This window comes from Onychostoma macrolepis, chromosome 07 (assembly GCF_012432095.1).
Source record: "Onychostoma macrolepis isolate SWU-2019 chromosome 07, ASM1243209v1, whole genome shotgun sequence".
In the NCBI taxonomy this organism is placed as follows: Eukaryota; Metazoa; Chordata; class Actinopteri; order Cypriniformes; family Cyprinidae; genus Onychostoma; species Onychostoma macrolepis.
Genome location: NC_081161.1, coordinates 29,230,185 through 29,246,705, shown reverse-complemented (window position 1 = coordinate 29,246,705; position 16,521 = coordinate 29,230,185). Strand labels below are relative to the sequence as shown.

Sequence of the window (16,521 nt, the reverse complement as noted above, 5' to 3'; positions counted from 1 at the left end):
CCATGCACCAACAACACACCAGTGTGAGTGGACATTATCTTTCCTTTGAAGCCTAATTGCTTTTCCTCCTCAGCAGAAGAGGATAATTTGGGATAAATCCCATTATGTGTTTTCTGAGAAGAAGCACATACTGTAATCTGCCTTTAAGCTGTCAGGAATGATGATTAGAAAAAGAAACAGCAAAACGTAAACTGAAAACAGACCTACAGTCATCAATAATGTGATTTCTTCAAATGACTGATTACATAATTGTCAGTAGTGACATCTGCACTTTAAAAAATGTTTCAAGATTTCAAGTTATTTTGATGCTTTCCAAAGATTTCAAGGCCTGATAATTAATGGTTATCTGACCATTAATGCACTGATATTCTGTATTTACTTATTAGTAAACATTGATTTTAGCAGTTAGGTTTTCAAGAATTTATTTTAGGGTCTTTTTTACTTGTATAAGGGCAAAATTAATTTCAAATGCTTTAATTAAACATTTTCAGTCAATTACAGTTGTTATGAACTTAAATTACAGTCTATCTGCAAATAAATTATAATAATAAAAGCACTGCAAGCATTGCTGGATAAAAATGTACATACTTTACAGTCATATTGTCACAACACAGTACAGTAGATCACAATAGCCTACATTTTGATATAATTGCTGTTTATGGTTTAGTATTTCACTAAACCATAGTCCCCCAAACCTTATATGATTTCTGACCCTGACTCACACTTAATATTATTATTTATCCTCTGGACTTTCATTTTAGCAAATGTGTTTTATATAGGCTACTGAGCAGTGCGTATAGGCTCATGCAGACCTGCAGAAACTGCATAATGAGGGAAAGAATAGCATGGCGCAGCGCTTTTTCAGGCTTTGTCTTCTCTGAATTATATTGCATGTCGTTTTGAATAGAGCTTTCCACCGTCTGAAACCATCCCAAGATCTGATCTAGTGCACGCGTCGACTCATCCACTCAGCAATTGCGCATGCGCGTCGGTGGGCTCTAGAGGAGGCTCATGTTGTCTCTCCGCAGGAATGACGAGACTCGCTCCACTCTCGTCGACAGGCACGCGCGGAAAGGAAGACTGAAAATATTCATTTGGTGGAAATAAGGAGGATACGATCGATCACTTCCGAACAAACACCGGAGGACGTCGCCAAACTGGACATTGTGGAGACAAAAGAAGATTTCTAAAGGACCTGTCCTCTTCCACTTCAAAGCTGACGTCTCCTGTATGAGTGTAGCTACATATCCAGTGGCAAAGCATTTTCTAGATGTGATGTCTGTCGTGTTTGTCAACAACCTGCTTGTGAAAATGGGCATCTGGATATGCTTTGAAGAAAACGACTGATGTTACGTCGAAAAAACGCTTAAAATGTGACCGTTCCAATGAGCCTCGATCCCTCCACTTTTTGTCGGATTTGAGGAGGCGTCCACTGGGAATCAGGGCAGTGCATGTGTCTCGTTTTGGAGAGAGGAGGGAGTGTGCGCGCTGGAGCTGTCCGTTCAGAACCACACACACACACACACACACACATCTGCCACCAGCGGTGCACCACAAGCCATCAGCCTCGAACCTTCTCCGGACCTCATGCTGCGGAGCGCAAATTCATGACAACCTCTGCATTCATTTAACGTCTTTATTTTCTCATTTTCTCTTGGCATCTGGAGGCAATACCTTATTCACCTGACAAGAACATCAAGCGCTCATGCAGCGATTTCCTGCAGTTGCGCTGCCTTTGCGCACCTGTTTTTCTGCGTTCGTTCAGTTAACTCTCTTTTTTCCGTTTCCTAACAATTGCGCACATGTATCCTCCGGGTCTTTCAGCGTTGTAATGCCTGGCCCGGGCTCGAGACATGCCTAAGCGACGAGATGGGCCAGGGCGACGAGAAAGACCGTGTTGTGATTAACGTGGGAGGGATTCGACACCAGACCTACCGCAGCACCTTGCGCACTCTCCCCGGCACTCGTTTAGCCTGGCTCGCCGAGCCCGATGCCCACAGTCACTTCGACTATGACGCCCAGATCGACGAGTTTTTCTTTGATCGCCACCCTGGAGTTTTTGCACACATTCTCAATTATTATAGGACTGGCAAGTTGCATTGCCCCGCTGATGTTTGTGGCCCTCTTTATGAGGAGGAGCTGGCCTTCTGGGGCATCGATGAGACAGATGTGGAGCCCTGCTGCTGGATGACGTACCGGCAGCACCGGGAGGCCGAGGAGGCACTGGACAGTTTCGGTGGAGGGCCAGCTGAAATGGGCAACGATGAGATGGACACAGAAGTTTTGGGTGATCCAGGGGATGGAGACGAGGAACTTGAGATGACTAAACGCCTGGCCCTCGGCGACTCACCTGACGCAAAAGGTGCAGGGTTGTGGCAACGTTGGCAGCGTCGTGTTTGGGCGCTCTTTGAAGATCCATATTCCTCTAAATATGCAAGGGTGAGTAGTGAATTTAAATGGACGTTTTAAAGTGGCAGCGCCGCTGTTCACTGATGGTAATATATCCAAGCACGTGTTGCATTGGATAAGTATAGCCTGCCAATATTAAAGTCTACTTCAGCAAACTTGAAAAAAGATATAAAAAATGCAATTAATACAAATAAATAAATAAAATAAAAATACTTTAGATATCTTTACATATCTTTTAGAATGAACAACTGTCAATACATAAAAGAAAATGTGGTATTGAAAGGCTGAGATTCTTTGAAAAGAAATTGATATTTTTGTTTGAAATTATCATTTCTTTCTTTCAGAAATTAACAGTAAAGCATATTCAGTGCTTTTAATTAATGATAGTTGCATGGATGTATTTAAGATGCAATGCAAACACTTTAATTACATTTTTTTATTGGAAATGTTATATTTTAAGCTACATTTTTTAAAATGCATGAAATATGTTTAGAAAAATAAAGATGCATTTTAATATTGTTTTTAAAGGACCTCTACTTAAAAAAAAAAAAAAAAAAATCATTTTCAACAGCACTGTTTGACCCATGAAACACATATGTTTTTGAAAGCTGATCACAATGTACAGTTGCTTTTGTGGCAAAAAAAAGCACACTGGTTGTCTATATATTTGACCACGTGTTTGATGAAATTATAAGTCTTGTATTTCCTGTAGCATTGTTAGCAATATATCAAACTGAAGCAACTAAATTGGGTCATCCTGCGGAAAACATGTGCAGTCATTCCAGGCGTCTTGCATGTTGCATTGATCGACAGCTCCTCTGACTGCAATACTGCTGTGCCACGCGCCGTGAGCTCCCTTCCCTGCCGCGGGCGTGCTCGTGCACAAATTAATCACTCCGGGAGAACATTAAAGAGAATACATCACGAAGCAAAGGCTTTTCTTTATTTATGTGCCCATGCTGCTTTGAGATAAGACACACAAGGCCGATAACATCATATTGCTCAGGAGTGACAGCACTTGAGATGCTAGATGTGTTAAACATTTTTTGGTCCTGACAGACTTTTACGGTGGGCATTAGCTGTTGTAATGTGTACAGTAATTGTTGAATCCTGAAGCTCAAACAGTAGAGCAAGGCTCTGGCAATGCCAAGGTCATGGTTTCGATTCGCAGGGAATGCCAGAACTGATTAAATGTGTGTCTACCTTCAATACAGTGTTAGCTGCTTTAGATAAAAGTGTCAGCCAGATGTGGTCAAGAGGATTTTATGCATTCTATATGTCAATTACAAGGCCAGTCTGGTTTGGACAATTATGAGATTGCCCTGTTTGTTTTATGCTTGCTTAATAGGAGTAAAATGGACCAGGACCACTGCCAAGATCCGGATATTGCACCCTAGACTAATGAACGCTGATAAACGAGTCAAGGAATGTCGACAGTTAGAAGAAGAGTGGATTTATGTCAGAAATCAATTAATCAAATGAACTTTTTCTGTGATTAGAACACACTGAACTTCTCAAAGCAGAGGGGAGTGTTCAAGTGTGCCATTACAGAAGTACACATCTTTTACTACAAGAAACATACATGACCATACAGTACCAGTAGATTATTATTTAGATTATTATATCGATTATTATTTGTCCTTTAATTGTAAAAAATATTCACAAAACGTTCATTTGGACGATGAAGGCACACACCAAAGTATTTTTAATAATGTGGCACACAATAATATTTAATTGGATATTAATGCTTTGCTTATTATTAATGCCATTTCCTGACATGACTTGTATATTGATTAATAATGTGTTGAAGTGTTTGTGAAGAGCTCTGAATCAGATCTGAGCAAGTCAGCCTTATGGCATTTTAAGTGATCAGTGAATCAGCTATTCAGCTCATCTGAATTAATAATAATAAAAAAATGAGTCATACATCTGAATGAACTGCAGGCTTTACCCAACACACAATGGACATGCTTCAGACAATCTTTATGTTTATTGTTCCTGCATGTGTGTGGGAGCATGAGATTGAGAGACAAAGACAGAGCAAAAGAGTGAAAGAGAGACAGATGTTATCCTGTTGTCATCTGGCAGATGTTTGTGCTGGTTCCCATAGGCACCTGATATTTTCATGTCCTTGGCAGGCAAGATGCTGCTTTTTACAGTGTATGTCTTGGGAATAAGTTGTCATGGCAACGCTTTCAGAGCACTAATGAAACTGATGAATGCTGGTCTTCCTCATGAGATGTCAGAAAACGCGGCAAACTTCTCTTGAGGCTTTCGGATGATGATTTGTCTGTGTATATGTTTGCCCCTGTGTCAGTTAGTTTATTTTGTAAATCCATAATTTAGTATGAAGTTTTGTTTACGCAGTGACAAAATATAAGCCAATAGATGAATAAAACACTGGAATGAAATAGAAATCTTCAAGCATGTTAGAGAAAGTGAGAGCTGTTGTGAATTCCCAAAGGTTTATCTAGTAGTTTGGAGGCTAATAATGATATACAAAAAAGAGTGACCATGCTGACTGGGTACACAAAACTTACCACATACTCACATGATAATTAGGTAAATTATACAAATAATAAAGGCAATTTGCTTAAAATATGTCCCTTACTCATGTGTCTTCCCAGTTGTGCTCTGCGATATTCCCATAATGTCCCATTCTCCCAGGAGGCCATCTAGGCCATTACATGCTCCAGTGGGCCTTGCCCTGCACAACAACGGGAAAAGTGTTGATAATTAATGCACTGGTCGATATGTGAATGCACCTGCTGGCTCATTCCTGGATGACGGAATTGGCATGTCTCCCAGACTTCCTTTTTCCTCCCAGGTTCTCCCAAAGGAAGCCCCACCAATGTGGGATGTGGGAATGGTAGCTGCTAGGGCTTTATCTAGTTATCTTGTCACACGTTTGTCTTGTGAGAAACAAAGCAATTCTCGCTTTTCCCCATATGGTGAACAACAACCTTTTTAACAAAGAAAAAATAAACAGTTAAATAAGGGAGCTTTTTTGTTTCGGTTTTATGGATTTGGATTCTGAGAGTCAGCTATTAAAGCTGTATTCGTTTAGCAGATGCACTTATTCAAAAGTGACTTGCATATAAAGGTAAAATACAAAACAAGTGATTAATTATTAACAATGTTGCAATCCAAAATTTTGACATGTGATTAGATGAAAAAAGCTGGTTCAGTGCTTTGCTTGTCTAATACAGTATGCAACATTTGCTTTAGTAAAAGATGAATTGATTCAGGTCATTGGGGATGTAAAAATACAGATCCAGATTAAAGCTTACAGTGGGATGTGAAAGTATCAATAACACCCGCAGCAGTTTACAATAAACAGTAGGATTTGATTTCAAATTATACAGAACAAAAAAAATACTATGGAAATAACTGGAATCTGTGCAACTGATAGTTAACGTCACAATAAAACAGAAGTAGAAACAGGTCTTTTCTTCCATATCGTGACATACATCCAAGTATAGGCTATTGGATAATCGAAAAAGGTGAGGACTTCCACTTTATATTAGGTGACCTTAACTACTATGTACTTACATCAAAAAATGAGTACAATTCATATTGTATTGCAAAACAATTCTGCTGCTATTGTGGTGGGATACGGGTAAGGTTAGGAACAGGTTTGGTGGTCTTGGTAGGTTTAAGGGTGGGTTAAGGCGTAAGGGACGGGTCGACAGTGTAACTATAAATGTATTTACAGAAATTAATTACAGATTTAATTACATGCAGGTATTTTTAAAATATAAGTACAATGTAAAAACATGTATGTACACAATACATGCATTGTATTAAATGATTAATTTAAATGTAAGTACATAGCAGTTAAAGCCACTTAATATGAAGTGGGACCCTTGGTTCTATATTTGTTGACTGGATTTCCGAGATGTCAGTGTTGTGCTTAAAAATAAATGGGTTTCTGTAGTGGAGGGTGGATTAAATGATTGGAGAAGTCTGAGAAGTCTGTCAGTTTTCGTTTTGTTGCTATATGTAAATCTCACATTTGAAGAAGTACAGTGTGAAGACAACTCCATGTTGTCCTCTGCAGGTCAAGCAGTGGTATGTGTATACACTGTGAACATGCTTGAAAAGTAGTGGTAGGTGGAAAAATGAAGCCAAATCAAGGCATTCTGGGTGTCTTTTTATTAGCCTTCAGCCATGGTCTGGCTGTGTTGAGTTTGTTGTCCACAGCAAGATCACATGATCTCCCACCTCCAACTCTTGTTTCTTTACCTGCAGAGAGGGAGGATTCACACATTATCACCTTCACCTCAACAGACTCCCTCCAGCCCTAACCCTGATACTCTCACAAACACAGAGCAGAAAGCACTAAATCGCTCACTCCACAACATGACTACAGATCTCAAAACAGCCTAATTCTAACCTAAACTCATTTAAATGGATAATGTTGACTTGAGGACGAATGTTTAAAAAGAAATTTAGGTCCAATTTTAGGTATTATTAAAATAGTATGTAAGGGGTGATGGGGTTTGGAGATGGTAAGGGGCAGATTTTCATTTTAAACTTGATTAGCTTGAACGGCATGAAATCTGAAAGATGCTCATCAAATTTATTTGGTTGCCATAGAGACATTAGAAGGGGGCTTAGGAATCATTTAGGAAAGAAAACCCACACTGAAAAAAATCTGTTATCATGACTTCCAATAATTATAATTCTTATCAAAGAGACATGGCTCTTCAATTATATTCCTGCGTGGGCCACAGATGACAAATCGAGGGGGTCAAACATTTTAAAATTTCTCTCCTCTTTTGAAAAGAATTAAAACAAAACAAAAAAGTCCTTATTTTTAAGAATATTTAACCACATTACGAAAAATGGTAATCTTACACTATACAGAACTGCCATTTAAAAAAAATCTAATCAATTAGAATAAAAGGCATAAAATGTATATAATATAAGTTATTTTAAAAATAAGTTCCTTTTTGTTCTACAAAATTATTACATCTCTGTCCTTCAAATATTGTGCATTTGGGTAAGACACAATCGAATATGTGTGCATAAACTGTGTTAGATCATGTTTGAGGAAACTGAACTCTGAAAAGTCTTAAACACACTCGACCGGGTCCAGATCTGGACACAGGACCGTTAATTGAGGACAACTGCACACAGTATTGAACCCCTGACCTCTGACTTCTCTGATGTATCAGTCATATAAATGCAATGACTTCATATAAATCAATCAAAAGGACGTTTAAACATAACTAACAGGCCTGATTTAATCTGCGGGTCACCATTTGAGTCCTCCTGTTAGGTTATGAGAAAAGTATTTTATTTTCTTCACATATAGGTAAAAGGTAAATAGGCACAAATAATAAACAAGCTCAAATGTACAATAGAGAAATTAATACTTTTAATCAGCAAGGATGCATTAAATTGATCAAAAGTGAAAGATCTCTATTTAAAATAAATGCTGGTCTTTTAGACATTCTTTTCATCAAAGAATCATGAAAATGATTTTCATTTTTTTCCCCCACAAAAATGTTAAGTAGAACAATTATTTTCAACATTAATTATAAGAAATGTTTATTAGATTATTTGAATGATTTCTGAAGGATCATGTGACACTGAAAAATTCAGCTTTGCAATAACATAAATTACATTTTAATATACAATAAAACCTTTAAATGTTAAAATTGTAACTATATTTAACAATATTGATGTTTTTACTGTATTTTTAAGCATAAGTGATGTCTTTCAAAAACATTTATAAACATTTAGCAGATCTCTGTATATTCAAACCATGGACAGAAACACACACACACACACACACACACTCTACAAAAGATTCAAGTGACTCTAGTTTTTGGACCTCTTACATAATCATCATAATGTGCACAATAATGCATACAAAATATTGTGTTGTTGGTCTTATATGTCACATTACAAGTCAAGCACACCATCTGTTATAATAAACTGGGATTTTTTCGATCAGGCCAGGTTACACTCTGGCTATGTGTGCTGTGCTGGGTGTTTGAGGACTGTGGGTACCAGAGTTTCAGAAGTATTCAGGTATATAACAGGTCCCTTTGTGTGTGATTTGTTGTTGCTTTATGCTGAGTCATTAAGCATGGCTGTGATTTAAATGGAAAGGGATTTAATTGATGCCTGGTCTAGCTTTTAAACTGAACACGTCAGCTTAAACAAAATATCTAAACCAAAGCTCCCAGTGTCCTTCACAGGACAAAAACTCCTTAAAACATTATGCTGGGATCTGTTTTGATTGTAATGTCTATTGTCAGCATGTGTTCTATCCACCTTATTTTTAACTTAAGAGCAGACACGGCCATATTTAACTTCAATGTGCAAGGCTTCCTGTGTTATCCGCTTCTATTTATTTTAGCTTAAAAAAACAGTGTTATGCTACATGATGTTGCAAAACTGATTTGTAATCAGATTTATTATCATAATCATGAACACACTGATTTGTAGCGCAAATAGTTTAACCATTTACCTCACTTTGTTGTTCTTCTAGTTATTTAACAATTTCGGACAATGAAAATGAAGTCTTGCACATTTACATGAAACAGCGTTGAAAAATAAGGTGGATAAATGCTGAAATATTTGGAGACAGAATAAGACACTGGGGACATATGGTAATAGCATTATTGGTACATATACACATAACTGGATTTATGTAATATATGTTTTTATGTAATATAAGTCAGCATAAAAAATTTAAACAGGACTAGAAGAGGTTTCCCTGGATTCATTTTTATTTAATGGAAGACTTTTCTATCTGCCTTGTGGCCACAGGCACATTTCTTTCATTCTTTCTTTCCTTCTCCTTAGTATTTATTCCCCTCTCTGTCTCCCTTAGTGAGTCATTTGTTTACAAGCTCATTTTCATTATGGTACAACTCAAAGGTTCTTCTTTTGGAGACAGTATTCCAAAACACTGAATGCAATGGAGTAATTATGGGGCAATGGTAAGACAGTGATAAGACACACCTACATGTTGTGATACGTCTTACCATCCTCTCATCCGAACTGGCAGCCGATCCTTGGAGTGAGGCTTGCACAGATTCTTGCTATGTAAATGAAGAACAGAAGTCAGCCCCAGAGGAAGCCTACAGTGATTAACATTAATTAGATTGCAGTAGCTAAGTAGAGCCCAGACCCCCTTAATTACCGGAGAGAGATAGGGTGGAGTACCTTGACACAGCGTACTGGCTAACCTCCGGCATGTTCTACTGAAAATGATCTGCTGAGAAAGGGACAGAGTAAGGTATTTCTTATCATGCAGAACATTTAAAGAAAAAAAAGAGCAAGGCACCATTTACTGTAATATACACACCCTACTGTCCCATTCCTCCTAATTTTTAGGACACCCTGAGACTACCGCCCGCCCCCACCCCATTTCCCCCAGTTCTGTGTACGATCTGTAAGTAGAGCAGGACACCCTTTTAAAAAGCTGCAGGGCAGCGGCTCTAGAGACCCAGCAACTGTGAATAGCCTTGATACCATGGGCCATGAGAATTGGGTGTTAGACATTCAAACTGGGGCACCCAAATGTGAAGAGCTCTGGTTTTATGGTGGATTTTGCTCAAGGCAGGTGGAACTGTATTTAGGCTCTAGAGGATTTTGCTCCTGTGTTTCCAAACAGTTTTAAAAGCATAGTTCAACCAAAAATGTATATTATATATATATATATATATATATGTGTGTGTGTGTGTGTGTGTGTGTACAGTATCTCACAGAAGTGAGAACACCTCTCACATTTTGTAAATATTTTATTATATCTTTTCATGTGACAACACTGAAGAAATGACACTTTGCTACAATGTAAAGTAGTGAGTGTACAGCTTGTATAACAGTGTAAATTTGCTGTCCCCTCAAAATAACTCAACACACAGCCATTAATGTCTAAACCGCTGGCCACAAAAGTGAGTACAACCCAAAGTGAAAATGTCCAAATTGGGCCCAAAGTGTCAATATTTTGTGTGGCCACCATTATTTTCCAGCACTGCCTTAACCCTCTTGGGCATGGAGTTCACCAGAGCTTCACAGGTTGCCACTGGAGTCCTCTTCCACTCCTCCATGACAACATCACGGAGCTGGTGGATGTTAGAGACCTCGCGCTCCTCCACCTTCGGTTTGAGGATGCCCCACAGATGCTCAATTGGGTTTAGGTCTGGAGACATGCTTGGCCAGTCCATCACCTTTACCCTCAGCTTCTTTAGCAAGTGTTTGGGGTCGTTATCATGTTGGAATACTGCCCTGCGGCCCAGTCTCCGAAGGGAGGGGATCATGCTCTGCTTCAGTATGTCACAGTACATGTTGGCATTCATGGTTCCCTCAATGAACTGTAGCTCCCCAGTGCCGGCAGCACTCATGCAGCCCCAGACCATGACACTCCCACCACCATGCTTGACTGTAGGCAAGAAACGCTTGTCTTTGTACTCCTCACCTGGCTGCTGCCACACACGCTTGACACCATCTGAACCAAATAAGTTTATCTTGGTCTCATCAGACCACAGGACATGGTTCCAGTAATCCATGTCCTTAGTCTGCTTGTCTTCAGCAAACTGTTTGCGGGCTTTCTTGTGCATCATCTTTAGAAGAGGCTTCCTTCTGGGGCGATAGCCATGCAGACCAATTTGATGCAGTGTGCGGCGTATGGTCTGAACACTGACAGGCTGACTCCCCACCCCTTCAACCTCTGCAGCAATGCTGGCAGCACTCATACGTCTATTTCCCAAACACAACCTCTGGATATGACGCTGAGCACGTGCACTCAACTTCTTTGGTCGACGTGGAACCTGTCCTGTTAAACCGCTGTATGGTCTTGGCCACTGTGCTGCAGCTCAGTTTCAGTGTCTTGCCAATCTTCTTATAGCCTACGCCATCTTTATGCAGAGCAACAATTCTTTTTTTCAGATCTTCAGAGAGTTCTTTGCCATGAGGTGCCATGTTGAACTTCCAGTGACCAGTATGAGAGAGTGAGAGCAATAACACCAAATTTAACACACCTGCTCCCCATTCACACCTGAGACCTTGTAACACTAACGAGTCACACGACACCGGAGAGAGAAAATTGCTAATTGGGCCCAATTTGGACATTTTCACTTAGGGGTGTACTCACTTTTGTGGCCAGCGGTTTAGACATTAATGGCTGTGTGTTGAGTTATTTTGAGGGGACAGCAAATTTACACTGTTATACAAGCTGTACACTCACTTCTTTGCATTGTAGCAAAGTGTAATTTCTTCAGTGTTGTCACATAAAATATTTACAAAATGTGAGGGGTGTACTCACTTCTGTGAGATACTGTGTGTGTATATATATATATATATATTTATTTATTTATTTATTTATAAGGGGGTGTAATGATACAGTCAAATGACTAATGATATGATGTACTGATGAAACATGTAAAAAAGATATATATATTGAAATTTGAATATAACTACAGGATATAGAAGACTTGTTTGACTGTTATAAAATGGTGTCAATCTTTTCTTTATATTTCTTTTTCTGTATAAATGTATACATTTTTTGTACTGTTGTCATTGCTTATCTCATTGCACAAACCAATGATGAGCTGTCGTCATGATTATTTAATATTATAAAAATTATATTAAAACATTAAGATATTTTCTTCAAAATATTATCTTTTGTGTTCCACAGAAGAAAGTAAATTGTACAGGTTTGGAATGACATGAGGGTTAGCATTTCATTTTTTGGTTAACTATTCCTTTAAAGTTTCTCAAAGATTTTAACTGCTGAAAGACTAACTCAAACAAACATATATGTTATATCATTAAGTTAATTTATTATTATATTAAGTTAATATATTATTAAGCTAATTTGAACTTTGCATAAAATCTTCACATTAAATATTACATTTTCAAATAAGAAAAAATATTCATTTTAAAACAACCTGTCTATACCAGTGTTAATTTAAAATCTAGCCTTTGAATTCATGGTAGATTTAAAGTCCTGTTTTATCCTGAAGGGAGATCCCAGAATAGAACAAGACATTAAGCAGAGCTTAAAACAAAGCACACAGTGAGAGCTTGGGGTATAAAGTGCTGCAGGAGGGGCTGGAGAAAAGGCCTCACTGCGAGAGATGTGGCATCGTATCTGTGAAAACAGAGGAAGATAGCTGATACCTTTCATTTTAATGCGCTCTATTAGTCAGACCACTGTCTGTTGTTCTGAGTTTCGACCTTTGTTCCTGTGACTGCAGTAAGCAATGAGTTCACATGATTCCCAAACAGTCCAACAGGGCTAATTCATCTGTTTGAACACAGAAAAAAAGAAAGGAATCAATATCACAGGTAAACAGTTGTGCTGACAAAGCCATTCGACAGTGCATGAACTGGTCATTCAGATTCAGCCACCTGTTAGCCTCACAGAAATTAATGTTCTAATGGCCATTGAGGGGTGGCTTATTATGCATTTAGCCGAAAGGCATTTGTGTAAACAAGAGAAGATAGCTGATACCTTTCTTTTTAATGGACTTTATGATATGCTGACTCTTCTGCTTCCATTGCGGATTAGTCTGACCACTGTCGATCGGCTCACTTTATTGAGGCAGGGCAGTCTGTTTTCACTAATAAGCGAGGTTATATGATTCTCAACCAAAACAATACAGCAGCAGCAGTTCATCTGTTTGAATACAGGGGAGAGATAAAAATCATTGTCACAGGTAAACAATTGCGCTGACAAAGCCAATGAACACTGACATGCGTCTCATTCAGATTACGCCACCTGTCAGCCAAACAGAACTTTACATGCAACGTTAAAGGGCGAAGATTGTTGAATGGTATTCCAAGGAACATCCCAAAAATAGAACTTTTAGTGTTTTTATGCAGCATTAATGTTATGTTATTCCTAGATGGAAGATGTTTTTTACCTGCTCATTCGCATTCACAAGCTTCACTATGTGAATTGTCCGCCCAAATAATTCAGATCGAACCAGACAGTTCTGACCTGTTCACGTCAAGAACCGATACTAATGTAATTCATTAACAAACCCATTAAAGCTAATTCTGGTTCAAAACAGATGACAGAAAATACAGGACTTGATTTGTTTTAATATATAATTATCTCTGGTAGTATACTCTACAGACAAGGACTTATCAGTAAAGTTTCTCGCAACCTTCTTTGGAAATGTGGCATGTGGCATGTCGTTTGTGGAAGTCTGCCCTTTGTGTTACTTGTGTGATTATGAGCATGCCAACATGATATTCAATAGTCAAGCGCTGCATACACTGCGAACTAAATGTGGAAGAGGTCAGTCAGACGCCCTTGTTCCTTATAAAAAAACTTAAATATACCATATACAATTTGCTGAGATGGATCTGCATGGTATTGCTCTATTTAGAAAGTCAGTGTGTAATCATTTGCAATTGCCTCATTAATAATCATTTGGACAATGCTGTCATTTGAGATCTAATGGTGACAATGCAAACAGATAGGAAGTTGATGAATGACAAGCTATTAACTGGTTAATTAGCTGACTGACTTCATAAATCTGTTTACTGTGAATGTTAATTTAGTACTGTGTAACCAAAACTACACAGACCTTATTGCTTCCATACCAGTAAAACCGAGCTTCAATGTGACGTTTATTTTGTGCGTCACCAATGGCACCAAATGGAATTGCAAAATAACTTTTTTTAGAAACAAATAATATTCTAAACTAAAATTTGCAATGAAGAAAGTTAAAACACATTCATTGTTTTTTTTATTTTATTTTTTTTATTTATTTTTTTTAAACATGCACATTTGAGAGATTTGATGAGCCCCTTGTTGGCCAAAAGGATTGCATTACTTTATGTGCTCTGCATTTTTATTTTATTTTTTATAACAAATAATATGCAGTCAAAATCAGAAACAGTGACAGGAATTTAGTTCATGATTTTGTCCTGCTTCTGTCTGCATACTTTTTAAAAGACAAAGCACATTTGCACTTAGTAGCAGTGGTTTTCTCTTGTGGATCAATATTCACAGCATTTTGAAATACAGTGTGTGTCCCTCTTTACACTGTCAGGATAAGTTGGCTTTGCATCTGTGGGTCTACCAAAACAAGCATATGACTCGTTTCATTCCCTAGTATGAGAGGCAGCTCAAATAATGTTTCATTTCACACCATTCAAATAGGTAGTCCCACCCCCAAATTCACACTGTTGGTGGAGCCAGTGTTTTTATGTCACGCCCAGAAGGCCGCTCAAACAAACAGATTGGTGCAGAAATTTCATACATATCATACAGTAAAGGTCCTTTCATATTCAAAAGTGTCTTTGGAGCTGTTCCGCTGCTAGCCTTGAACATACACACACACACAGAAAACCCAACAAACCAGACCAAAGAGTTTCGGTAGCATTTTAGGTTGACCACTGTTTAAGAGGAAGCCAAGGGAGGGGCTGTGTTTACATTCTGAGAGTGGAGTGTTGGTTTGGGTGTTGCCTGTGACTAAAAGAGTATATATTGGTGGCTTGTGCTAAGTGCTGTAAAAAATTACTGTGAGGTTTGTGATGGAATAAGTTTAAATAAACTGCTGTCAGTTCGTGTAGCTACAACAGGCTTCTTATATTCAGTTTGAAGTTCATTATGAGATGATGACGTCAACATAAGTAGGCCTATAGATACACAATAATGAATTGCTACCTCTCACTCCTTTAAGAATGGCCAGCAGCACCATCTTTCCCATTAATCTCCCATCAGTGGAGAGAACCACTTATTTCTGCTTTGACTTGAGGAACTTCACTGCACATTAATGGCATAACAGCAGTGTGTAATGTACATTTAACAGCCCTCCTTTCTGTACACATGTAATCTTCACTGACCAGCCAAGCTGGGCAATCTGAGGCATGAGTGGAATATATTTATGAATTACTGCAGGCTAATGGAATTGTGTTGTGTGGATTCAGAGTCAAGCATGCTAGCACACACACAGGAGGTTTGTGGTGATGTGGTCAACAGCCTTTCATGTCTCTGCTCTTTTCTGCACTTGCCTGTGAGTCTTTTATTTTCTGTTAAAATCTTTAACATACATATTTTATAGAAGATTTACACACATAGCACAGTTGAGCATATTTTTAAAAGGCTGTCCTTGGTTAAACCTGCTAATGCACTGTTAACTGACAGACATGACAACACAAAATTGTCAAAAAGGACCTGTGCATTAAAAATAATGGCTTCCTAGAGGAAAGGGTTTTAAAGTTTTGTTTGGCGCCTCTCTAGCCAAGGATCTTTTTGAGACTAGTATAATATTCTCTGCTAATGTTTACTAAGCTTCAGAAGTTCATTTGGGCTTGGGATAAAATGGTGTGAAATTAACATATATAAATAAAATAAACATTCAAATTAAAATATTAAAAACATTATACATAAAAGGATAATATAAAGATTTATTTTGTACAAACTTGACCTCTAGAATTTATAGACTCAATAGTAATCTCTGAGGCTGGATTTCTGACCCTGTTTATTACACCTGGAAACCCAGAAAGAATCACTCATAGGGAAACTACATTTGAGTGGAGTGTTCTTACCTGGGGTGTCGCTAGACCTTTTTTACTGGAGCATGAGGTCCAGTGAAATACGGCTGTGCCCCAGTAAAAAATTACTCAGCAATCATGTCATGTGCTGTTTAGAATCTGAACTAGTGATGTCAGCAGTGTTGGGGGTAACGCATTCCAAGTATCGCCAGTTACATAATCAGATTACTTTTTTCAAGTAACTAGTAAAGTAATACATTACTTTTTAATTTACAAGAAAATATCTGAGTTACTTTTTCAAAAAAGCAATGCCAGTTACTTTGTTTTCCCATTTATTGACTGACAAGTCTCCTGTCCTCATATTGGGAGAAACCGGAAGTACAGAGGTGCTGTGCGTGCTGTGTGAACATGATGTTACTGTAGTTCTAGACTAAATGTGAATGTGCATTAATTCACCACTTGCAAAAAAAACGATTTAGTATTCATCAAAATGAATTAAAACAGTGAAATCCAAAATCAGAATATGACGCAAACCTGCAATAATGAAATATGTTAAATAACACAAATTTATCTAATCCCATTTTATTAACCAATGTCTTTGCTGCTGACCTTTGATTCAGTTCAATCATACTAATA

At 38.2% G+C, this 16,521-nt stretch overlaps 1 protein-coding gene across 7 annotated transcripts in view; it reads left to right on the top strand.

The window, feature by feature from the left end:
- Window positions 1-848: 848 nt before the first annotated feature.
- Window positions 849-16,521, top strand: part of kcnc1a (potassium voltage-gated channel, Shaw-related subfamily, member 1a) — a 77,156-nt gene continuing 61,483 nt past the window's right edge. For 2 of the 7 annotated variants that reach the window (XM_058781153.1, XM_058781156.1), the window contains exon 1: window positions 849-2,439. In XM_058781153.1, coding sequence (XP_058637136.1) covers window positions 1,870-2,439 — 570 coding nt within the window. In that variant the 5' untranslated portion in view covers window positions 849-1,869. The remainder of the gene's footprint in view (window positions 2,440-16,521) is intronic. The other 5 variants (XR_009271948.1, XM_058781154.1, XR_009271947.1 and 2 more) reach the window with 3 other exon arrangements.